This window comes from Sorex fumeus, unplaced genomic scaffold (genome assembly GCF_029834395.1).
Source record: "Sorex fumeus unplaced genomic scaffold, SorFum_2.1 ptg000063l, whole genome shotgun sequence".
Lineage (NCBI taxonomy): Eukaryota > Metazoa > Chordata > Mammalia > Eulipotyphla > Soricidae > Sorex > Sorex fumeus.
The window spans coordinates 84,595,233-84,619,815 of record NW_026606120.1 but is presented as its reverse complement, the minus strand read 5'-3'; the positions used below and the strand labels follow the sequence as shown (position 1 = coordinate 84,619,815).

Here is a 24,583-nt window from a genome sequence, read left to right as displayed (position 1 = left end):
TCCTTATTAAGAATTCTTATTAAGAATTCTTTTTGGGGCTGGAGAGATAGCACCATGGATAGGGCATTTGCCTTGCACGCGGCCGACCCGGGTTCGATTCCCAGCATCCCATATGGTCCCCTGAACAACGCCAGGAGTAACTCCTGAGTGCAGTGCCAGAAGTAATTCCTGTACATAGCCAGGTGTGACCCAAAAAGCAAAAAAAAAAAAAAAAAAAAAAAAAAAAGAATTCTTTTAACTCAGAATTGAACAAAGACATTTCATGGTGACCCCTATTAGGGATGTTTGATAGGTTATTTTGTTTTGTTTTGGGGCTGACTGTGCTCAGGGCTTACTCCTGGCTCTGAACTCAGGGATCACACCTGGTAGGTTTCAGGGGACCATACGGGGTACCAGGAATTGAACTTGGGTTTGCCGCTTGTGAGACTAGTGCCCTGCCCCACTGTGCTATCTCTCTGACCTTTGATGGGTTATTTAAAAAAAAATCTTTATTACGATTGTTTATAGATTATTATAAAAATTTGATAATATATTGATCTATAAATGAAGTCATTATGAGTTAATCATGTTTTATGTTAGTGATATAAGATGTTTAAATGCTGTTTTTTTTTTCCTTTTGCTTTTTGGATCACACCCTGCGATGCTCAGGGGTTACTCCTGGCTCTGCACTTAGGAATTACTCCTGGCGGTGTTCAGGGGACCATATGGGATGCTGGGAATCGAACCCGGGTTGGTTGCATGAAGGCAAATGCCCTATCCACTGTGCTATTGCTCCAGCCCCTAAATGCTAAGTTTTTATTTTGGTTTCTTTCTACGGGGGAGGAGGCCTAAACCCAACAGTGCTTGGAGTCATTCTTGGAGGTGCTTGGGGAATCAAGCAGTGTCAGGGATTGAACCCAGAACTCCTGGAAGCAAAGCATGCTGCTCCAACCTTTTGAGCTATCTCCCTGGTCCATGCATATTCATTTTGTTGTCATTTTAAGTGATGTGACTTGAATTTCTATGTACATCAGTAAAAAGGACTATTAAGAAAAAAAAATGATTCGATTGAGTTAGGTGAGATGCCCAGCATAAAACAGTATTTCCTTTGTGATGGAAGTGCTTTTGAAAATTTATTTATCCTCTACTTAAAAAAATGAAGGAAAAGTGACATATGGACAATGGAGGGTGTTTTTTCGGCACATGGGTGAAGGCACACAGAGAAGCACACATATTAACATGTTGCAAAAAAAAATGTGTTTTTTTTCTTTGTATTAGCTATGTTATTTGCAGAGAAATCTTGGCTAATTTTGTTGTCATCGTTACTCTTTGTAATCATTCCACTTGTTCCCTTTAACTACAGGAAATTCTCTTTCCACTATTTTTTTTATTTTGGCTAATACTAATTAGCATGATGCATCCCAATGAGAAATACGAGGAAGTGCCTGATACAGAACTCAACCCTATGGACAAGTCTATCATCTCTAGCCTCATTCTCGGATATACTCCAGTAACTAACGTCACGAGAGAAATCATGCAGACCCTTTCTACCGAGCACCTTCCTGATGGTACTGTGAGCTGAATCTGGGTTTCTCTCTGCAGTGGGGGGGACCAACCCTCAGTGTTGGTTCCATGTGGGGATGTGAGGCTGCAGTGCTGGGGGTGACCAGGGCCAGATGGGATGCTGGGAATCAAAGCCAGGTCAGCTGTGTACAAGGCAAGCGCCCTACCTGCTGTGCTATTGCTCCAGCTCCCCCCACAAAAAAAATTATTTTTTAAATCTTTATTGATTGAGGTACTGTGATTTACAGTACGGTTGCATGCGTCATTTCACTACAACAGCCAGGATCTCAAAGGCCCTTCCCTTTCAGTAACATCCCCCCACAACTCTGTTCTGTGGATCAACTCTCCCATTCTGTTTCCTTTGGCCATTTTTTTTTTTTTGCTTTCTGGGTCACACCCAGCGATGCACAGGGGTTCCTCCTGGCTCTGCACTCAGGAATTACTCCTGGCAGTGCTCGGGGCACCAGATGGGAATTGAACGCAGCTCGGCCATGTGCAAGGCAAACACCCTACCTGCTGTGTTATCGCTCCAGCCCTTCCTTTGGCCTTTTGTTGTTACCTTATTGTGTATCTTTAAATCACACATATGGAACAAGGCATAGCTTTATTAAAAAAAATTTGGCCTTTTAATTCTCCTGTCTTAGGTTTCTTGTGAGACTCACTATTTTTGGTGATAGGGAGAATATTTCTTGTTTCAGTCTTATAAAGTAAGATTATTTAGACAGATGGAAAGAGTCAAAGAAATACTTCATTTTAATACCGACTTGGTACTTGACATCCTAGAAAATACAAAGTGGTAATCTTTATTAAATCACTGGTGGCTGTTTGTTTATGTAGATCTGTAGTGTAAACTGAGGAAGTACTAGGACAATAGTCATACTCAACAAAGTACTGTCTGTATTAGCCAAGTACTGAATTCTATATTTTTTAATGTGTACCTTTTTTTTTTTTTTTTTTTTTTACAAATGAACCAACCAGAAAACAGTGTAAGCAATTAGGCACAAATGAATCCAAAGTGACTGTAAGCAAATGTGAGGCAGTTACTGAGAAAAGTGACAGGATGCTTATACTTTATAGTGATGGAATACTGAATTGCAGAAAATAATGAACAATATGTTGATTTATGTCTCTAGGATAGTTGTAATTCAGTTCCATTGTTTGATTAAGGTGTCACTTCACAGAAGGTGTTTACACAAGCAAGACCTAAATAATTTCTCCTCATTAGTTTCTTTTGGACACATTTTACTGTTTAATATTATTATCAAACATGTCTAGTTGGTATTTTATCATAATAAGTACAAGTGACAAAACTGGTCATGTCATGAGAATTTATCATGTTAGCTAAAAGCTGATAAATGTTGAGAACAAAATTCCTTGATAATTCTGTGCTTTTTCCACTGTAGAGAAGCCCATGCTCTCTCTTGAAGACATATTTCTCTCTTTCTCTCTTCTGTCTTTTTCACTCAGGAGAGCCTGGATTCTCTCTTGAACACATATCACACATTCCTCTCTCTCCTCTCACACTTCTCTAAGTAAATATCTTCCCATAAAAACTATTTCGCTTCGCTTAAAAACAAACAACAACAAAATAAAAAACCATGGACCGAATAGAAGGAAAACCCAGTCAGTATGCATTAACATTGATGCTGGGAAAAAAATAACTTCTTTGAAAGTTCTGTCTTTTTTAACAATGATGCTTGAAAGCGTTTACATGTACTTGAAAGTATTTACATATACATGGTAACATGTTTTGTAGGCAATTGACCTAACACAACCTCTTTACCAAGATCCACTCTAGAGTTCCATGTTCTTAATATCTGGAAAATCATAATAATTGATATTGATTTTTGGGTTTGGGAGCCACACCGAGCAGTGCTCAGGGTTTATTCCTGCCTCCGTACTCAGGGATCACTTTCTGGCAGGTTCAGGGGTCCATATGGGGTGTCAGGAATCAAATCTGGGTAGGCCACATGCAAGGCAAATGCTCTTACTGCTGTGCTATCACTCCAGCCCCAATGATGACAATAATTGACAATAATTGTTTCATAATTTAGAAAGAATTTTCATATTTGTAAGCACATATGATCTTGGCACGCAATATAATCAACTAGGAAATATGGGCTATGATTGTAGAGTTCAGAGAATTAAGTTGCTTACATGCATAGCTAGTACTAATCCCATATTCTTTCTATTCAAATATTCTGAAACTTCTCTAGTAAGGTCAAGCTGCTGGAAAATCAAACTTCGAGAAATTGCTTAAACATTAGGATTACCTTATGTACAAGGAAGCTGAGTTATGATTACATACTTCCTTAATATATTTCCTGAAGAGAAATAACATTGTCATAAATGACAAAATTAATTCCTAGCGGAGTTGGATTATAGTTATTAAAAGTATAATTTTAGTTCTGGGGAATTATGGGATTTTCCTTCCAAGGAGTTATAAAAATAAGATCTCTGTTTATCATGAAGTTATTATGACATAGATAAATGAACTACGCTATTCTGTTTAGCATTATACTTTACAGATTAATGCCTTATGTTACTTGTCTGTCAGTATTTTATTAGAAGGGCTGTACAGTATTTCATTAAGTGTTTTACATTTTGAATTGATTATATTGCTATAATGTTTTCTAGTTATAGTTACTAAAGAATATGCAAATGAAAGAGAACTGGTCGCATCCAGCCTTTCTGAGCCCACCAAATTTGTTGGGGTGGTTTTCAGAGATTCGATGGCCTACGAACTTCGGTTTTTCCCTGAATTGATTCCTGTAACCTCCATTTATACGAATTCAAGAGGTAAGTATCCCTCAATAGGCATTTGAAAACAAATTAAGTGCCTGTATTTTCTGCTAACTTTGTATACAGAATTTGATGAGGGTGTATGATCAGCATATTAAAATATCTTTGCTTGTTCAGAAAAGTGTCCTGTGAACACAGCCAATGTCTTACCCCCAGTCCTAACTCTCCACTCCCATTTTAAATTTTAAATATGCATATATTGATTAGACTAACATCAAGTAAAATTCTTTATTGCACATATATATATAGGGCTTTCTAAATCTGGTCTTTTTTCATGTGTTTCATATGGTAATGGTAAAAACTCAGCTTTCTTTGTTGTATGTTTAAAACATGGAAAGCAGTCTTCATTCTTTTAATGAGCAGATATTATCAACCACAAACAAAGTCTCTAAACTAAGTACTGAATGTGTGACTTTATACCAAAATGTCCCTAAGGAAATTCCTGGTCCTCCCCTTTTTCTTAATCTGACGTCTCTTTCTTTCTTTCTTTCTTTCCTTCTTTCTTTCTTTCTTTCTTTCTTTCTTTCTTTCTTTCTTTCTTTCTTTCTCTCTCTTTCTCTCTTTCTCTCTTTCTCTCTCTCTCTCTTTCTTTCTTTCTTTCTTTTCTTTCTTTGCATTTTGGGTCACACCCAGCATTGCACAGGGGTTACTCCTGGCTCTGCACTCAGGAATTACTCCTGGTGGTGCTCAGGGGAGCATATGGGATGCTGGGAATCGAACCCGGATTGGCCACATGCAAGGCAAATGCTCTATCCGCTGTGCTATTGCTCCCGCCCCTTGACCTTTTCTTTAAATCAGAATGTGCTTTGATTATAAAGGGATATGTTATAAGAAGAATAGGGATTTATTTTAAATAATTATGTTTCTTATTGATCTTTTTGTCTTTTATATCATTCAGTCTACTAACACATGTGATGTTCCTTTCAGGACACTCTTATATGTAAAAGAAAACACTTGCATGTGTACAAAAGCAAATGACTCCTTTCCCCCATCTACCCACAGCTGGCTGTTCAAAATCCTGTGAGGCTGCTCTGTTTTGGTCCTCAGGGTTCACAGTTTTACAAGCATCAATAGATGCTGCCATCATCCAGGTAAATATAACAAAATAAGAAAAATAGAACCAAACCCTATTCTAGTGATTATTACCTAAGGTGTATAGTTAGATTTGATTTGACTTCTTATAATCCTTGAGGAAAAAAGACAAGTCACATTTTCTGATTTAATACTTTAAAAATCTTTGTATTCTTTGTGGTTGGGAAGGCACAACTGGTGATGCTCAGGATTTACTCTTGGCTCTACACTCAGGGACCACTTTCGGTGAGGCTTAGGGACCGTAGGGGTACACCAGAGTTTGTACCTGAGTCGGCCTTGTGCAAGGCAAGTGCCGTAGCTTCTGTACTGTCTCTCTGGCCCCTTGTAAATCGACTTTTATTTGATGGTTTCTAAGCATATATTGTTCAGCATTCTACATGTCTTTATTATACCTATGTTAACATAGGTAATATTAGAAATCTGTATTTGGGGACTTTCTTCCTTGAATATAAATATTTAAAGAAAGTGAATATCTTCATTATCTTAGTCATGGTAGTATATTATTAGAACTTTAACATTTATCTACTAATTTGCCAAAATTGTTTCTAAGTTATTTACTAATATTAGTACATTTAATCTTTGACAATTCTGAGATTGGTTATAATTTCTATTTTCTTTAATATGAAACTGAAGCACAGATGGACTCAGTAAGTGACTTTCCAAAACTCAGTTGACTAGTAGTAAACTCAAACTTGTCTTTTTTGCACCTGAGCCTGTTTTAATACTTTACTGTCACAGGATTGTGACTAGATATTACACTTAACATTTTTAAGACTTGCTTAGACCTGATGCAGTATTTCAAAACCAATATTATACACTGTATTACTGTAGTAGAGTCTAGAATATTATTGTTAGTGTCAACTCTTTGAGGAGTGTGTGTGTGTGTGTGTGTGTGTGTGTGTGTGTGTGTGTGTTAAGGGATTGATTAACATTTGGGGAATAATGATCACATTTGGACTAATGATTAATGAAATGTATTTACATTTTTAAATTTTAGTTGAAGACCAATATTTCTCTTTGGAAGGAGCTGGAGTCAACTAAAGCTATTATTATGGGAGAAACCGCTGTTGTAGAAATAGATACCTTTCCCCGAGGAGTGATTTTAATATACCTCGTGATAGCATTTTCACCTTTTGGATATTTTTTGGCAATTCATATTGTAGCAGAGAAAGAGAAAAAAATAAAAGAGTTTTTAAAGATAATGGGACTTCATGATACTGCCTTTTGGTATGTTCTTAAACGCTTATTTTAATATGATTAGTTATCGTATTAAAGATAAAAATCTTAAGAATGTAATTTTATTATTCATCTGATTTGATGAAATGCAGATTCTGGTTGTTTTCCCCCCTGTGATTGCTTTTGTTTTGGAATTTGAAGCCAGTTGGCAAGCCTCAGCAACTGTTTGATTTGTTTTAACATAAGGGAAGGGGGAGTTGGCAGGCTTATATTGATATAACATCTTTAAATTTGGTTTCACATTTCATATGAATCAATGAGACATGCTTCAAGAGTTTCAACATATTGTAGATAAGAAATCTTGGGAAGTTAGAAATTGCCTATCTAGATTCTTCTATACTGTTATATTATAGACATGCCATTGAAATATTATTAAAATTATTGACGTTTATATCACTTAGGAAAACTTATTTGTATGACTTAAGATGGATTAAAATATTAAAATTATTGAAGTTTATATATGTAGTATATTGACTTTTTTATTCCTTAGAAAAACTTATGTTGAAATTTAACAGCAAAGTCTCCAATGGAGACGTTACTGGGCCCGCTCGAGCAAATCGATGATCAACGGGAGGGCCTTACTACTTACTACTACTACTACTAGTATATGTAGGATTTTTTTATCCCCAAGAAAAAGTTATTTGTAAGAATTAAAATGAAATTATAAAGTAGTTTTTAAAGAAACAAGCGAAAAAATATTTTTACAAATCAGCCTTAATATATCAACATTTCACTACAATGATAATTTAAGTATATTCATATTTACTTTTTCTTCTCTGTAGATAAAAATTTGGTTTTGATGCCACTTAGTTTTGGAAAAAGTTAATATTCTACATACAAGTTGTATTGTACTCCATTAAAAAAAACTTTATTCTATTTCAACAATTATAACACTTGATCATTATGTAAGCATATTTGTTCTGTTTGTGTTTTGTTTCTCCTCCTCCACTCCAGTGTATTTTAGTAGTGATTGGCTTTTAAGATCCTTTAAATTCTTAAAGATTTTTGTAGGAAACAGTTATTGGAAGATTTATCAGTTAGTCTCGCAGTGCCTCAGTTTTGCCTCTCTGTGATGATGGATTCAGTTTTAGTACTGGGTATTTTTAAGCACAATTTGAATGACTTTATTACATAATTCATTTAATCCCGAATTGTCATTGAAAAATAAAAGTAGATATTGTAGTGATTCCATTGAGCTCTGATTTTGTGGAAAATTTTTAAGTAGAATGGTGAATCCATTGTTTGTGTTCCTGTGTCACGTTGTATAAATGTAGCTAATACAGTGTCAATTAGTGAGGAAGCTTTTATTTTTATTGTTTAAAATACCAAAAGTCATCAAAAGTGATTTTTATTTTTAGTAGTTTGTGCTACAGAAAACCCTATCTCTTCCTATTTTTGGAAAACCAGAAATGTGTACTTTGTAAATTTTAAGAATGTTAGATTTAAATGAATCATGGATTGTTAATTTCTAAGCTTCTTTTATTTGTGGAAAGATAACATTTTGTTCCTTTATCCAATTACACATTTACCTATAACTTTTCTAGTACTAGATCTTAAATTACTTCCAGGAAAATTACTTTTTAGTACATGAGAATATATAAGGCATAAATAGATAGGTGACTTAATTTAAAGAATTAAATAATTGAAATTAAGCTGATTTTCAAGGTAATTTTATAACTATTTCAAGGCTCTGCATTTATCCAAAAATGTATTTGTATTTTAATTGTAGGCTTTCCTGGGTTCTTCTGTATACAAGTTTGATTTTCCTTATGTCCCTTCTTATGGCAGTCATTGCAACAGCCTCTTCGTTATTCCCACAAAGTAGCTGCATTGTGGTATTTCTACTTTTTTTCCTGTATGGATTATCATCTGTAAGTATTTTAACTTAAGATGGGAATAAAGGACTGTTAAAATATTTGCTTGGTTGGTAAAGCAAAATCTTAAGTCTTTCATTTCCTTCTAGTTGATATGCCTTGAAAGATGAAGTGATCTATACTTCTGTGTTTTTTTGGGTATTACAGAATTGTCTTGATTTTAAATTAACTTGGTTTTAAAAAAAATAATATATTTCACATGAAATATCTCTGAATTCCTTTACTAGTTTCATATGTATAGTTAAGATGCTCTTGTACTAGATTTCCCCCCCTTTGTTTTCCTGAAATTCTGAGTTTCAAACTAATTTGCTATAGGATTCTCACATGTAAAGATATGTTTTTGTGTTAGTTCTATTTTAATACATGTACAGTGAAAAGAATTTGTTCTTTGATGAGCAAAATTTAATGTTTATGTCAGCCTATGAACATTACATTAATTTTAATATTTATATCTTATAGGTATTTTTTGCTTTAATGCTGACACCTCTTTTTAAAAAATCAAAGCATGTGGGAATAGTTGAATTTTTAGTCACTGTGGCTTTTGGATTTGTTGGCCTGCTAATAGTCCTCATGGAAAATTTCCCTAGATCATTAGTGTGGCTCTTCAGTCCCTTTTGTCAATGTACTTTTCTGATTGGTATTGCACAGGTATGTAATATTCTTTCCTTTGCTTCAGTAAATACTTTTTGTTCTGTGTAACACTTGATATGAATTACCAATAATATCTTTGCTTGCAAAGAGATTAATTAAGAAATTTCAACCTCAGAACGGACTGATATTTGAATGAGTTTATTTTATATTGATTTTACTTATATTTTCCCACTTTGTAAGTTACTCATTGATATGATCTGCTTATAAGTTTTTCATTTTTTTTTTTTGCTTCACTCTGTTTCATATCAGAAACTTTGTTAGAAATCATCTTTTTAAGCTTCAGATATTCTAGATTGCTCTATGGCCTGATTATATTACTAAATTAAATTCTAAAATTTTCTTAGAGGTGTACATGGCAAAAAAAAAATTGTGTGTGGAACAGAGCAACTTTTCCATGACATTAGTTTTGAAATAAATAGATCCAGTTGGTTTCATTGGTCTAGGATTCATGGAATTGCCTTATTTAGGTGTTTCATTTTGGCTCTCATGGTTCATCACAAAAGCAGTCAGCTAAAGAGGAAAATTCTTAGAAAAAACTACTTTATGTAAAAAAACATAAACGTGGGTGCTATATTAAGAAAAACCTAGTCCAGGGTTATCCAAATTAGGTGGACAGAATGGTGAAGCAGAAGAGATTGTTAATGAAGATGGAGTTAATTTTAATTACTTAAGATCTAAGACCTGGCTGTTGCACTTTTGAGAATCTGTACCTTTCACTTAGTGTAGACTTCAATATAATGATTTTTGTTGTGAATTGGAGGGACTGAAAATATCACTATTGGATTCATCTTCATTTGGAAATACGGTCTTGGATGTAATTAGAGCTCATTCGCTTATAATGACAGGGCTGCACCTAATTAAGGCCTACACCTCTAAGTATATTTCCTTCTGCTATGAATACATCGAAAATAGTGTCAAGAGGAACTTGTCTCTCTCAGCCCTGAAAAGACGCCGATCAGAGTTCTTTTCCTCTAAGACTTTGTTTGATTTCTGTGCAAACCATAACCTCTTGGTTTCCATCAGTTAATTTTAGCACCATCGTTTATTTTTATTTCATGTGATGGTCACAATCAGGGCTAGTTTTCAAAAGCACAGCATTGGGGCTGGAGCAATAGTACAGCGGGTGGGGCGTTTGCCTTGCACGCGGCTGACCCGGGTTCGATTCCCAGCATCCCATATGATCCCCCGAGCACCACCAGGAGTAATTCCTGAGTGCAGAGCCAGGAGTAACCCCTGAGCATCGTCGGGTGTGACCCAGAAAGCAAAAAAAAAAAAAAAAGCACAACATTTCAAAATATGATCCAGGGCCCTGGAAGACAGCGGAGAGATTGCGCAAAGCTACGAGTTCTAACACAGATACTGACTCCAGAGCTGAGGTGACCCTGACCCTCTTGGTTTGGGGTCCCCTGTGAAAAAGGATTGGGAAGATGCATCACTGAATTCAGAAGGACCCAGGGCAAATTCCCAGAGTGCATGGGTGAGCCTGACGATGCCACTGTCTGGGATCCCTGCAAAACAAAGCAAGCAACCTGAACGTGAACCAAAGGGCTTACTGTGCTAACCATATTTTGGTAAATTTTAATTTAAAATAATTTTGTAGACTGCTCAATCACTTAAAAAGACAAAGTTGGTTACTGTGGTTCTGATTATGCTGAATAAGTAGAGTTAGCTTTTACTTATTTTTGTCATGTTAAAGTTGGGATTTCTATTTTTCAGGTCATGCATTTAGAAGATTTTAATGAAGGTGCTTTATTTTCTAATTTGGCTGATGGACCATATCCTCTAATTATTACTCTCATTATGCTAACACTTAATAGTATATTTTATGTCCTGTTGGCTGTCTATCTTGATCAAGTCATTCCAGGTATGCAGGTAGTTATTAGATTTTACTTAAAGACATTTTGTTTCACCTACATAGCATCAACTTGATTTAAAGTTGTTTTTTTTTTCCCCTGTCCTGAGTAGCCTTAATTCTATTCATGGTTTGTTGGAACCTCACCTGGCAGTGCTCAGGGAATATTGCTGGCTCTGTGTTTAGGAAGGACGCCTGGTAGTGTTCAGGGGACCTTCTGAGATGTGGGGATTTAACCAAAACTGCCACATACAAAACAAATGCCTTCCTTTGTATATTATCTCTCTGGCCCCTGGATATAAACTTTCCCTCTGTATAGTTATTAGTATTTTGTGTGACATAACTCATGATCTTCATTGGGTTATAATCATTTGGTATATATGTGAGCCGATTAAGTGTAAGTTGCTTTAGTTCATAAAATGATTTTACTTGCCTCTATGGGCTGGAGCGATAGCACAGCAGGTAGGGCGTTTGCTTTGCACATAGCCAATGTGGGTTCAATTCCTCCGTCCCTCTCTGAGAGCCTGGCAAGCTACGAAGAGTGTCCTGCCCGCATGGCAGAGCCTGGCAAGCTCCCCATGGCGTATTCGGTATACCAAAAACAGTAACAACAGGTCTCAAAACAAAGACGTTACTGGTGCCCACTTGAACAAATCAATGAACCGCAGGAGAACAGTGTTACCAGCGCTGCCCCTATATTTCTGTATGCACGCTCAGCAACTTGAAAACTATTTGTGAACTAGAGTTATTTGCTAATAAAACTCCCCCCCCCCACCAGTATTGATTTAGTACTTTGTACCTAAGCTTCACATCTAGGCTACCATCTTTTATGTACTCTCTCAATGATTTAAAAATGAGGTTAAAGATTATAAGAAATGATTGTTATGATAACTCAGCATTTTTATTTTTCAGGGGAGTTTGGCTTACGAAGATCATCTTTATATTTTCTGAAACCATCATATTGGTCAAAGAGCAAAAGAAATTATAAGGAGTTATCAGAGGGCAATGTTAATGGGAATATTAGTTTTAGTGAAATTGTTGAACCTATATCTTCAGAATTTGTCGGAAAAGAAGCAATAAGGTACAGTAAAATCTTTTGACAGTGTAGTTATAAAAACTACCAGTGGCATTTGTCTCATTTGAATTGTTTTTGAAAATGTTTAAAAGCAAGAGTCTGAAATAAGTGGCCAGTCAGACAAAGCAGTTTTATCTTCCTGGTGATCCGGTCAGCACAGTCTGGGTCTGTTAGCAGGCTCCTGCTTCTGACTGCATAAGCAGTATCTATATCTTGAAGCACCAAAGTCTTATCATCTGCACTGTGAGTAAACGCAGTTTTCAAGGTGAATCAAGCCAAATCCAGCCCAAATGGAATTTACCAGTTTAGGGTCCTAATACTAGAGCCATGGTTTCTTTAGCTCTAGGAAAATTTACTATTATAGCCTGTCAAGCTACCGAGAGTATCTCGCCCGCACAGCAAAGCCTGGCAAGCTCCCCGTGATATATTCGGTATGCGAAAAACAGTAACAGCAAGTCTCACAATTTGTTATGAGACGTTACTGGTGCCTGCTCGAGCAAATCGATGAACAATGGGAGGAGAGTGCTACAGTGCTATTTGCCCTCTCAAGGGTAAAATTCAAATAGGTAACACAACCATTAATTCTTTTAAGACAATATGTAAGGTATTTGTAATGGGATGAGAGAATCTCCTTACATTTATAGGTAGTTTGAAATGTTTGCTATGGGAAATATCACTTAGTTTTATTCTCTCTTAACTGACGTAAAAAGTAAGTGAGGGGCAGGAGAGATAGTACAGCACGTCGAGCACTTGCCTTGCACACGGCTGACATGCGTTCAATCCCTGGTAGCCTAGATGGTCCCACCCGAGCACCATCAGCAGTAATTTTTGGGTGCAGAGGCAGAAGTTACCTCAGAGTATTGCCATACGTGGCCCCCAAACAAACAAACAAAAAGTAGTTGATTCATTTAGCAGGAAAAGAAATCTGTAAATTGTCCATCTATTTCTTTTTTGGAAGCGATTTTTTTTTTTTTTTTTTTTTTTTTTGCTTTTTGGGTCACACCCTGCATTGCACAGAAGTTACTCCTGGCTCTGCGCTCAGAAATTACACCTGGCGGTGCTCAGGGAACCATATGGGATGCTGGGAATCAAACCCGGCTTGGCCGTGTGCAAGGCAACACCCTACCCACTGTGATATCGCTCCAGCCCCAAGAAGCGGATTTATTATTTAAAAAATAACAACAACAACAGCAACAATTAATGAATGATGCTTTAAAATGAGGAGAGGGAGTCCCGAGCTGTGTGTGTGGACTAAGGTGGCAGAGCATGTGCCCTGTTGGCGAGATCTGGGCTTGGCCCTCTCGCCCCCCTCTACCTCCTGGTCTGTGTCTCCCTGTCACAGTTCACTGGGCGTGTCCTTGGCCTCCTGGCCCCGCTGTGCCCTACTGAAGGAAAGGGCATGGGACTGAGTGCTCAAAGGCTGAGCGTGCAGACCTGGGTGCAGACCGCATGCACGCATGAGGCTGAACTCGATTCCTGGCACTGCACGTAAGGGGAATCTCTCAGGCTGTGCTGCTGAATCCCCATCCAAGGCCAGAAAAAAAGAAAGGAATGCTGTTTTTTTCTCTTAAGAGTTTCAGTTCATTTCATCACTCCGGTCTATTGTTTTAGTGGGAAGCAAAATCAGTAGTGTTTCTATTAAACATGACCACTTCCACTTTGATTCAAAAAAACTTTATACATGCAAACAGATACTTATCAGTTGCTGTAAGTAGTTCACTTTTGACTAGTCCTATTAAATATGACTACTTTGATCCAAAAAAACTTTGTACATGCAAACAGATATTTATCAATTGCTGTAAGTAGTTCAAGTGGAAAAAACGGTGTTTTTCAGAATCAATGGCATTCAGAAGACGTACCGAAAGAAAGGTGAAAATGTGGAAGCTTTGAGAAGTAAGTAGTCTTCCTCGTATTTAGTCAGTATTAAAAGTACAAATGGAAGAACGATTTGTGTTGTTTGTGGGAAATTTAAACTGTTGGCATTTAATCTCTTTTATGGTGATGAGTAGCCACCGTCAAGCTAATAATGGCATAGCCATGGTAAAATATTTTTGTGTTTCTCTTTGGGGGTCTTAGTTCTGCCTTTCCTGGCATCTTAATGTGGAATTATTTGTCCATTTCTGCACTATCCTTTATGCTTTCACCACCCTAAAGATTAGTGGATTTCAGGCTGCCGTTGTTGTACTTTGGCTAAAGAGTCTTCTCTTGACAGGAGTTCTTTAGTCAGCCTGTGCTTAGCTGAATGGTCTGATTTGGTCTCACACACCGACAATATAGGACTGCAGATAGGATAATATACCTCTGCTGCCTTTATCTACCACGAGTTACACTAGCTAGTTGCCCTGGAAGCAATTGAGAATTTTTTTTTTTATTACGCACTTTTTTATTCTCTGCATTATAAATCCATGCCTTTGTTTTTGGGGCCACATCTGCCAGTGCTCAGGGCTTCCTCCAGGCTCTAGCGCTTAGAGGCAGGGCTTGGGGCACCATATGTGGTACCAGGGATTGAACCCTGGTCAGTTGTACACAAAGGCAAGTACCTTATACTCTGTACTACTGCTCTGGCCCTCTGTGTGTGTGCGTGTGCGTGTGCGTGTGTGTGTGTGTGTGTGTGTGTGTGTGTGTATGTGCATGTGTTGGGGGCCTATCCTACCAGTAGTCAGGCCTTGTTTCTGAGCTTGGAGATCACTCCTGGCAGCGTTCAGGGGGCCAGATTGCAGTGCTGGGATCAACCCTAGGCTGGCTGGCAGCATACAAGGCAAGCCTCTCCTCATCCTGCTCTGCTGTCTGCTGTGTGTGTTTGTGGTTTTGTGAATCTTAGTCACGTAATTGTACTGCATACTTCTGTGTCTGCCGTATTTTAGATAGAATTGAGGGACTGAAGTACAGTGGTCACTGGAGGGAAGATTGGAGAATGGGTAATAGCCACGTAAATGAGGCGCGAGGCTCATCATAGCTGCCCCAAGTCAGTCCTCCAGAGAGCTCTGATAGATCACACATGCGACCCATTCTTCACCGCACACTCATAGTGATAAGGCAGTTGGCGTACACCCACTTGAATGACAGTGGCTCTTTAATCAGGGACCTTCTTGAGACCACAGCAGGCAACCCCAAGCTTTTAGAGCGTTCTCCAGATTTGCCACAAGTACTTTTTTCCCTTGACAGTCAGGTGCCATGGAAACCGTTTTCCCTTATGCTCCCCTCTCAGTGCCCTGTGTCTGGAAGCCAGCAGCCCAGCCTGACGTCTGTTGGGTCAATGCCTCTGTTAATTGATCAGCTCAGCAGCCTACAGGCTCAATAAAACCCAAGTAGGGCAATGCCATTGAAACAGGGCTGGAATTGGGTACGGGTCACTGACCAGCTGTATAGGGCAGGCTACTGATAGGCGTTCTCACCCACCACAGCACATATCCCAGTAGTGACCAGAAGACCAGCATCTCCCTTGTAAAGTGTCTACTATCCCACAGCTTAATGACTCTCCCCTAGCACACATGGGCGCGTGCACACACACACACACACACACACACACACACACACACACCTTCTTTGAAAGAATGCTTCCTTTCAAGTAATAAAACTTACTTAAAAATATTGAAAGTCATATCTTTCTATCTTATCTACCCAGTATGACAATAATAGCAGGAGATGATCATGCTGGACAAGGACTGAGTTTTAAAAGTAGGTAATGGAATACATCTGATAACATTTCGGTATCCGTATTGCAAAGCACAGTGCCCAAAAGGGAGGGAGAAAGTGGGTGTGTGTGTATGTGACAGAGAGAGACAGAGACAAGACAGAGACAGAGACAGAGAGAGTACCTGCCATAGTTTCAGGATTGGGGTGGGAGGTGATAGGAGAGAAACTGGGGACACTGGTGCTGGGAGATATACACTGGTGTAGAGATGGTGTTGGAACACTGTGTGTGTGTGTGTGTGTGTGTGTGTGTGTGTGTGTGTGTGTGAAGTGAGAGCTTGGGAAGACTCAAAGGGCTGTAGTGACTACTTTGTATGTGGGAGCTCTGGGTTCTATCCTGTGCCATCTACGCTCCCCACTTCCCACCATCCAGTGTGCCCCCCGGCTCCACCCCCCCACAAAGAAACAGAATCACATACATGTAAAAGCAAATAAGAACTGCATCAGGAACGATTGAGAACAGGTAACCAGAGTATTATAGGTAGCATATGCTTCCCGGCCCATGTGTTGCTCGTGTCCATGTGTCCTGGCCAACTGCCCGTGGTGCCCTAGCACATGTATTGTCCCCCATTTCCCCTCTTGAGTTGTGTGTTTTCACACCTTCATACGTTAACTCTGGGATGTGCACTGGAGCTCTTTCTGCCTTTGTAGAAGCACATGTTCCCTCTGGAGCACCTTACTCTCTTTTTCTCTCCCTCCTTGTCCTTCCTTAAGACTTGCAAATAAAGACTGCTTTTATTCACTGGAGAAAAAAAGAAAAAGTAGTATTGTAGGCTTCCATTGAGATAAAAGTTGCTTAAATCAGTGGTTTTTGTTCAAATCCATTTCCTTCTTCAGGAATAAAGAGTTTAAGGGTTTTTTGAAAGGCACTGCATGGGAACACCTATTAGTACATTAACTGGGTGAGAGAGAATTTCAGTCCCATTTCCAAGGATCAGCCTTTAAAGAAATCAGCCACATTGCTCTAATAGCACTTGTGCCTTGTGCCCCGCCCCCCCCCCCCCCCCCCCCCCCCGAGCCTGATCACTCCTCTGGGGAAAGGCATAGCAATGTGTCCATCCAGGCTACCGAGACTGGTACCCAAGACCCGAGGCCCTGGTCATGGTAGTGTATATCTCAAGTCTAATCAGTGCCTTCGAAAGAGGCGATGGTAGATTTGCCAACCAAGCATTCTTGTTAAAGTGAATACATTTCTAGTCTCCGAGCAATTGAAAGGCCAGGATATTCCTTTGGTCCTTGTTCTAGTATATTTTTGTTTTCATGTATTTTTATCTTACGTTTTCTTTTAAACCAATGATGATGTAATTGAGATATATATTTAAAGATAGTTCACCTATCATTTATTTTTTCACATCTTTCATTTTTGTCAATTTCTGTGTTTCTGAAGGGATTTTGGGGATTGTCCTGAGACCCAGACTCTCAGGGGTTAGAGCGGTAGTTTGGCAAAAAGCACTTAGCAAAGGATGTTTCGAAGAACAAAGTGACAGTTTATTAGAAGGTCCCCTGGTCGGAAAGACACAGAGTTTGCACAGGGAGGCCTGCTGGGCAGAGTTTTGGGAAGTCTTTTCTCTTTCTTGGGTCTTTCCAGGGGGCCATTTGGGCAGGGAGCTTGGTAAGACTCATGTTCTTTGATGGACCCCTAACTCAGTAAGGGAAAGTAAAGGTTGAGTGTTGAAGATTATGGTACAGGAGTTTCAGTCCAGAGAGTTCCAATGGAAGGGGGATACAGGTTATTTGGGGCCACACATAAGTGATGGTTTTCACTGAGTTGTTTTCCAGACATGATCAGGGGCAAATAAGACCAAGGATTTTTTTCCATAGGAGTTAGGTCCGGAGAAGCTAGAAATTAAGCACTTCAATTTCTGATCTTCAGTTGCAAGGCAAATGCCCTACCCACTGTGCTATCACTCCAGCCCCTGCCCCGTTGCTTTTGAATGAATGTTGCGTGTTGCTTTTGAGCAACTGTAGAGATGATTTGATGCTCTGAATGAAAGGAGGATTTGTTTTCTTTTTCCAACCTGCAGAATTGGGGCTATTGTTCATCTCAGATTACTGAATAAAATTAGGACTACCATGATTGGAAGTTGGGTTTTCAAGATCCCTTTCTCCTCTCTGCCTTCAATAGTGCCTCTAACCAGTGACATTTCTTCATTCTGATTGTCTTCTATTGAAATTGAACATTTCAGTTTTATTTTACTTAACCAGTCACATGTTACTAGTTAATTTCTGGTTTCTAGCCATTATGTACAATACACACATAGGATTTTCTCTTATCCTATCTTTATCATCTATTCACGGTGTAACGATTTTCATACAGAAGTGTTGCCAGTATTTTTAACTTGCCTGAAACTATCCCTGGAAAGAAATTTTTGTAAATTTGTTTAAATAGCCTTGAATATCCCCTGATGTGTTTGTGTAACCAAAAATATAACTTTATTTTATAACTTTTCTTGTTGTTCCATTTCATATGGCCATTCCACTGACTATAACAGAACTATTGTTATACTGTACTGTATAATCCAGTATGCTCTTGAGTATGCTTTGCATCTCTCTTAGAACTTAGTGGCTTAAATTTAGATTGCTGTCATTTGATGAGTTATCTTCTATAGTTCAACAAAAAATAAGAATTACATTTGAGTTTCCTTTCTTGAACTAGGTTTGTCGTTTGACATCTATGAGGGTCAGATAACAGCATTACTCGGCCACAGTGGGACAGGAAAGAGTACACTGATGAATATTCTTTGTGGATTGTGTCCACCTTCTGACGGTGAGAGGTGTTTTGACTTAAAATAGTATTGTATTTTGTTTTATTAATGTTATTTACCAGGGTAACATGGTGCAATTTTTATTCTTGACGTATGAACTGATTAATTTTTATTAATGGTTATGACTAACTTGTGTTTAGATAGGTGTTTTGTTCCCTCATTTATTGCATATATTTGTTTTTTAGTTGAGGATAAGATGACTTCTCATTTAATTAAAAACACTTAGTTTTGTACTTATTTTTATTTGGCATCTGTTTTAGGAAAGACCACATTTTCACGTATTGTATTTCCATCACTTAAATGTGGCTTTGAAATTAGATTTTGTGCCCATCCCCATTTGTGTTACTCTTTGAAGCTAAAAAAATCCATGAAAGAATTTGTGCTGCTGTTAGGACTTGCCGTAAAAGTTACAAGGGAGGTTAGAAAGGAGGAAATCTGGCATTCAGATTAAGTGAATTTCTGGAGCTCACACAGCCCAGTTTGGAGGAAAATTTTTAGTTCTTTTTACTCTCCACTAATGCACAATACCTGGAAATGAAGAAAAATTGTTACTAGAATATAAGTATGTTTAACAGGCCAACAGATAATTATGTTTAGTGTTAAAGTTTCAGTTCATTTTGTAATCTGATCTTAAAGTGTGAGATTGCAGGATAGTGGAAACCAATCACTTATAGTATGGAAACGAAGAAGTATTAGTGTCGTGTCCTCCAGATTTGCATTAGCTCTTACCTTATGTCTGTTACATATAAAGTAGCTAAGTTACTAGTTGATATTAAAGCATATATGCTTTCTTAATGTTGAATATAAATTTAAACGTATATTTTGCTTTTAGGGTTTGCATCTATATATGGACATAGAGTCTCAGAAATAGATGAAATGTTTGAAGCAAGAAAAATGATTGGCATTTGTCCACAGTTAGATATCCATTTTGATGTTCTGACGGTAGAAGAAAATTTATCTATTTTGGCTTCAATCAAAGGAATACCAGCCAATAATGTAATACAAGAAGTATGTTATTCATTAAATATCATTATTCCCTGTAAATAAATAATCTTTTGTTAATAACTTGTTGAGTAAAAATAGGCTTGGAAGTCCAAAAAGAAAGCTTTCCAAGTTAGTAAACTACATTATTACCAAGAAAAGGTGATGGAACATATAAAGTAGTCCTTATTTTATTTTATATGCTTATAGCCTCTTAATAGGGGGGGCTTTCTTTTTCTTCTTTCCTTTCATATTTATTCCCCTCCTCACTCTCCTTCTGCTACAAATACAGACAAACACATATACACGTACATATAAATACATTCACACATACACATATGCACATATAGACACACATGCACACACACGCATACACACATACATGCAAATACCCTTATCCTTTGGGAGAGGTTTCATGTTACTTCAAAATTGTATAAAAATTTATGTCAAAATTAAAGCAAAATTGTGTACTAAAAAAAAGTATTCTTAAAGTTGATATTAAAATGGGCCTACTTCATATTTGATAATTATATAAATGTATGATTTAAAAGATAACAGCGTTCACACTTGACTCTTATAGGTGCAAAAGGTTTTACTGGATTTAGACATGCAAGCTATCAAAGATAATCAAGCCAAAAAATTAAGTGGTGGTCAGAAAAGAAAACTGTCTTTAGGAATTGCTGTTCTTGGGAATCCAAAGGTAAATAAATATTAGTGTTTCAGATATGATAATTTCAAGTTGTATATATGTATATGTACATAAAACACTTAACTGCTATCCATTTTGCTGTAATGCGATTTTTAAATGAATCTGGAAAAATAACATTTATGATAATAGTTAGCCCTAGCAAGGAAAATGAAAAGGATTAAAATTTAGTTTTGTATACAGTGTTTTGTCTCTTAAAAAACAAAAATAACCTTGGGGATGGTGATGGAGGTGGGCCGGAGAGATAGCACAGTGGGTTGGGTGCCTGCCTTGCACAAATCTGACCCAGGTTTAATCCCAGGCATCTCATAGGATCCCCTGAGCATCACCAGGAGTGACTCAAGTTAAGAGCCAGAAATAAATTCTGAGCATGGCCGGGTGTGACTCCACACCCACCCGCCTCACCCCTGTCCCAAACCTTGGGAGAATATGGCCAAAAAAAAAATTGTTAAATTTCAATAGTAGTTATATTTCAAACAGTTACTACAAATATATAAAAAAATATGAAGAATAATATTTATCATAGTGATTACTACTGTTAGCACTGCACTGTAGCACTGTTGTCTCATTGTTCATCGATTTGCTCGAGCCGGCACCAGTAATGTCTCCATTGTGAGACTTGTTGTTACTGTTTTTGGCATATCAAATACGCCACAGGAAGCTTGCCAGGCTCTGCCATATGGGCGGGATACTCTCGGTAGCTTGCCAGGATGGAGGAATCGAACCTGGTTGGCCACGTGCAAGGCAAATGCCCTATCCGTTGTGCTATTGCTCCAGCCCAACATAACTCTTTTTTTTTTTTAACTGCTGTGGTAATTTCATATTGGATGGTCCTATTTTGTATTTGTTCTATATTCTGTAGTTAGTGGGCCAGGAGATAACATGACTTTGCCCAGTGCTGGAAGTTTCCAAGTGAAGGCTTACAGCAAGTGAACCCTTCTTCCCCACCATCCTATCATATCTTTTCTTTAGGTTGGGAATTACTCTGGGTTTTCTGATCTTTATATTAATTTCTCTTCCAACTCCTAATATCATGTTTTTAAAATTAAAAATACTCTTTAAGGAAATTGCTTCCCTTGAACTAATAAAGCCAGGTTTCTCAGACAAAATTGTGTCCACAAACTAAGTACTTCAGATGAAAATAATGGACTAAATGTGTTAAGATTTATTTATTGTTCTTTTAAGATTTCTTAGACAATAATTGTGTCCACAAACTAGTAATTAGATGAAAATAATGGGCTAAATGTGTAAAGATTTATTTATTTTTGTTTTATGTTTTCTCAGACAATAATTGTGTCCACAAACTAGTAGTTCAGATGAAAATAATGTACTAAATGTATTAAGATTTATTTATTGTTATTTTAAGTTGTATGTGTATTTTATATTATGTGTATTAGTCCCCTAAAACTTTCTTTTTCAAATTTTTACTAGCACTGCGCTGTCCTCCCATTGTTCATCGATTTGCTCATCTCCATTGTGAGACTTGTTGTTACTGTGTTTGGCATATTGAATACATCACGGGGAGCTTGCCAGGCTTTGCCGTGCGGGCGAGATATTCTCGGCAGCTTGCCAGGCTCTCTGAGAGGAGCGGGGGAATCGAACCTGGGTCAGCCGGGTCAGCCATGTGCAAGGCAAACGCCCTACCTGCTGTGCTATCGCTCCAACCCTATATATTATTTTGACTATATATTATTTATTTAGTAGTTTTATTTATTTATTTTTATTGTTTATTTAAAAAAATTTTTAAATTTTATTTCCATAAGTTATTCACATTAATTGATTACACTCAGTATTTCAACACCAATCCCACCACCATTCCATCTTCCCACTACCATTATTTCGAATCTTCCCACCACCATTCAAGCCTGCCTGACATAGGCAGAGGCTAGATAATTTATTTTCTATTGCTTATTATGAATATCGTGAGAGGTCAGTTGCGCAGCCACAGTGGCAGCTGCACAATCCTGGAATTCTAAAATTGTAAATGATTGGGCTTCAGAGACATCTCTGTAGGGAGCTAGTCCATTTTGAGATTCATTTAGTAGTCTCTGGATCAAGGCTCTTGATACATCACCTGGAGGCAGTTCGTGGATGTGACAGCCGGGACCCCGAGGGGTAGGGGAGATGGGAAGGAGTAGCCAATTCCCGTTTCTCCCATAGGCCTGGAGTCCTAGTCCCTGAACCTTCGTACCTGGCTTTTTCTTCTGGAAGTTTGTAGCCACCAGGGGTTCATCTGGAGTGGGTGGAGAGAGGATACCCACTCCATCTGAGGTGTCCCCGTGAAATCAGCTCAGCACAGGGTCCGGAGAGTTCTCTGGTGAGCTGCTGTTTTCTAGGATTCACCGCTGAGTCTCTGAGTCCTCTAAAACTAACCAAGAAAACTATTCCCACTGGAAGCCGATAACTGTAAAAATTATGCTTATTTTAAGCATATGAGTGAAGAATGTGGATTATAATAATTCTGATTGGAAGTAAAAAATGGAAATAAATAACTATTGTGTGTCCACATAAATTTGGTATATTTTGGTTTTCCTGTGTATATTCTGGATTTTAGTTTTCCTATGTATTTCCTTGTTCTTCTCATTCCTGTTCTCCCAGATACTATTGCTAGATGAACCAACAGCTGGAATGGACCCCTGTTCTCGTCATATTGTCTGGAATCTTCTAAAATACAGAAAAGCAAATCGGGTGACAGTGTTTAGTACTCATTTCATGGATGAAGCTGACATTCTTGCTGGTGAGTTTATTTTATTTTATTTTTTTTAAATTTTATTCTTGGAAGGATAAGGCCAAGGGACAAAATAGGAGATGCTATAGAGAGATGCAGAAATCTTAAGAATTCTGGAAGAATCTGTGGTGTCTTTGTTAAAAAAAAAATGGTTTCAAATTGGAAGGGATTGCACTGTGTGTGTGTGTGTCTGTGTGTGTGTGTGTGTGAGAGAGAGAGAGAGAGAGAGAGAGAGAGAGAGAGAGAGAGAGAGTGGGTTTGTCTGTAGAGTTCCACAGACTATCTGGGTTTATTCTGTACTAGAACATAGGACCTGGGAGAGTCATTCTCATGGGTATGAATATTATAGTGAAGTAGAGAGGATACAAAGCAAAGTTCACAAAGAGGAAAGGCTCATGGGGACATGAACTGTGAGAAAGCAGAAGCTAGCTTCTACATCCTCTCCCCATGGAACCCATAGGATGTACACGCACTGATACAGCATTGTCTAATAATGAAACCCACTTGCGCCATATTGCTGCCAAATTGCCGAAGGTTGTTATTGGGTGCTGGTCTTCTGAGCAGGGCTTCTGCTGCAGGCATGTACCAGAATTCCAGGATCCCAGAAGAAAGCCAGGTGTTCAGCACAATCTTTTTTAATTTGTCAAGTTTATCACCTGTTCTGGAAGTAGTGAAAATCCCCCTAAAATCCAGACTTTCAGTTACAGAGTCAGAGGTCAACCTTACAAACTTGCTTTTATAAGAAAACAGTCCCCATTCTGCTATATTAACAATGTTTTGTGCAGTTTAAAACAAAACAAAAAAATTTTTTTGCCACCACTTCATTTGTGGTTTCCACTGGTGTTGTGATGCCCAGTCAACACCTTTGGTTGTGGTGTTCTAATGGTCACCTTCTATGGGTCACTCTCTTGGTTCAGGTGTTCCTATACTTGGGTGTGGCCCACCAAAGGTTGTGTTGTGAGCTGGGAATCAGGCACCCATGGAAGTACCTAGATTTGTACTCCTAGTTCTCAAACAGTGGTGGGGATCAAACTTGCGACCTCACATAAGGCAGGCACTATGTCCTTGGGCCCTCATTACTGCATAGATTAAGTATATGTTGGACTGGAGAGACAGTTATGGTGGGATAGATGTTTGCTTGGCAAGCCACTGACCTGGGTTCAATTCCCAGCCATCTACTTCTTCGAGCACTTTTACCAGGAGTAATTGCAGAACCTGGAGCAGGGCCTGAGCATTGCCGGGTGGAATCGCAGAATATAAACACACAAAAATATAAACAAATTCGGCACATGTGCATGTATAAGGGAGCCAGGCCTATTATGGGTCAGGGGTGGAGCTCATTAGTAACCCACATGTGTTACATGTATGAGGCCCAGTGTTTGAGACCCAGAGCCAAGAACAGCAGTGTAAGCAATTTAGGACCAACAGCTCCATGATCTTAAATAACTAAGACAGATCTGAGAGTAAAGCTGTAAAGTAATTTCTTTCTCTAGTTTATGATAAGTAGCTCTAAGGTCATAGATTTGGCACGTCAATTGTGTGTGTAGTAGTTTTTGGTTTTTCACAAAATTCAATTGCAAATGTTG

General features: G+C 38.2%; 1 protein-coding gene across 1 annotated transcript in view; it reads left to right on the top strand.

The window, feature by feature from the left end:
- ABCA5 (ATP binding cassette subfamily A member 5) overlaps nt 1–24,583 on the top strand; it is a 95,988-nt gene that overhangs the window by 13,156 nt on the left and 58,249 nt on the right. The window contains exons 3-15 of the mRNA XM_056126967.1: nt 1,343–1,547; nt 4,180–4,341; nt 5,347–5,435; nt 6,434–6,663; nt 8,402–8,543; nt 9,006–9,194; nt 10,914–11,061; nt 11,962–12,130; nt 13,959–14,017; nt 18,474–18,584; nt 19,415–19,590; nt 20,144–20,263; nt 22,868–23,006. Of these exons, the coding sequence (XP_055982942.1) occupies nt 1,343–1,547; nt 4,180–4,341; nt 5,347–5,435; nt 6,434–6,663; nt 8,402–8,543; nt 9,006–9,194; nt 10,914–11,061; nt 11,962–12,130; nt 13,959–14,017; nt 18,474–18,584; nt 19,415–19,590; nt 20,144–20,263; nt 22,868–23,006 (1,939 nt within the window). The remainder of the gene's footprint in view (nt 1–1,342; nt 1,548–4,179; nt 4,342–5,346; nt 5,436–6,433; nt 6,664–8,401; nt 8,544–9,005; nt 9,195–10,913; nt 11,062–11,961; nt 12,131–13,958; nt 14,018–18,473; nt 18,585–19,414; nt 19,591–20,143; nt 20,264–22,867; nt 23,007–24,583) is intronic.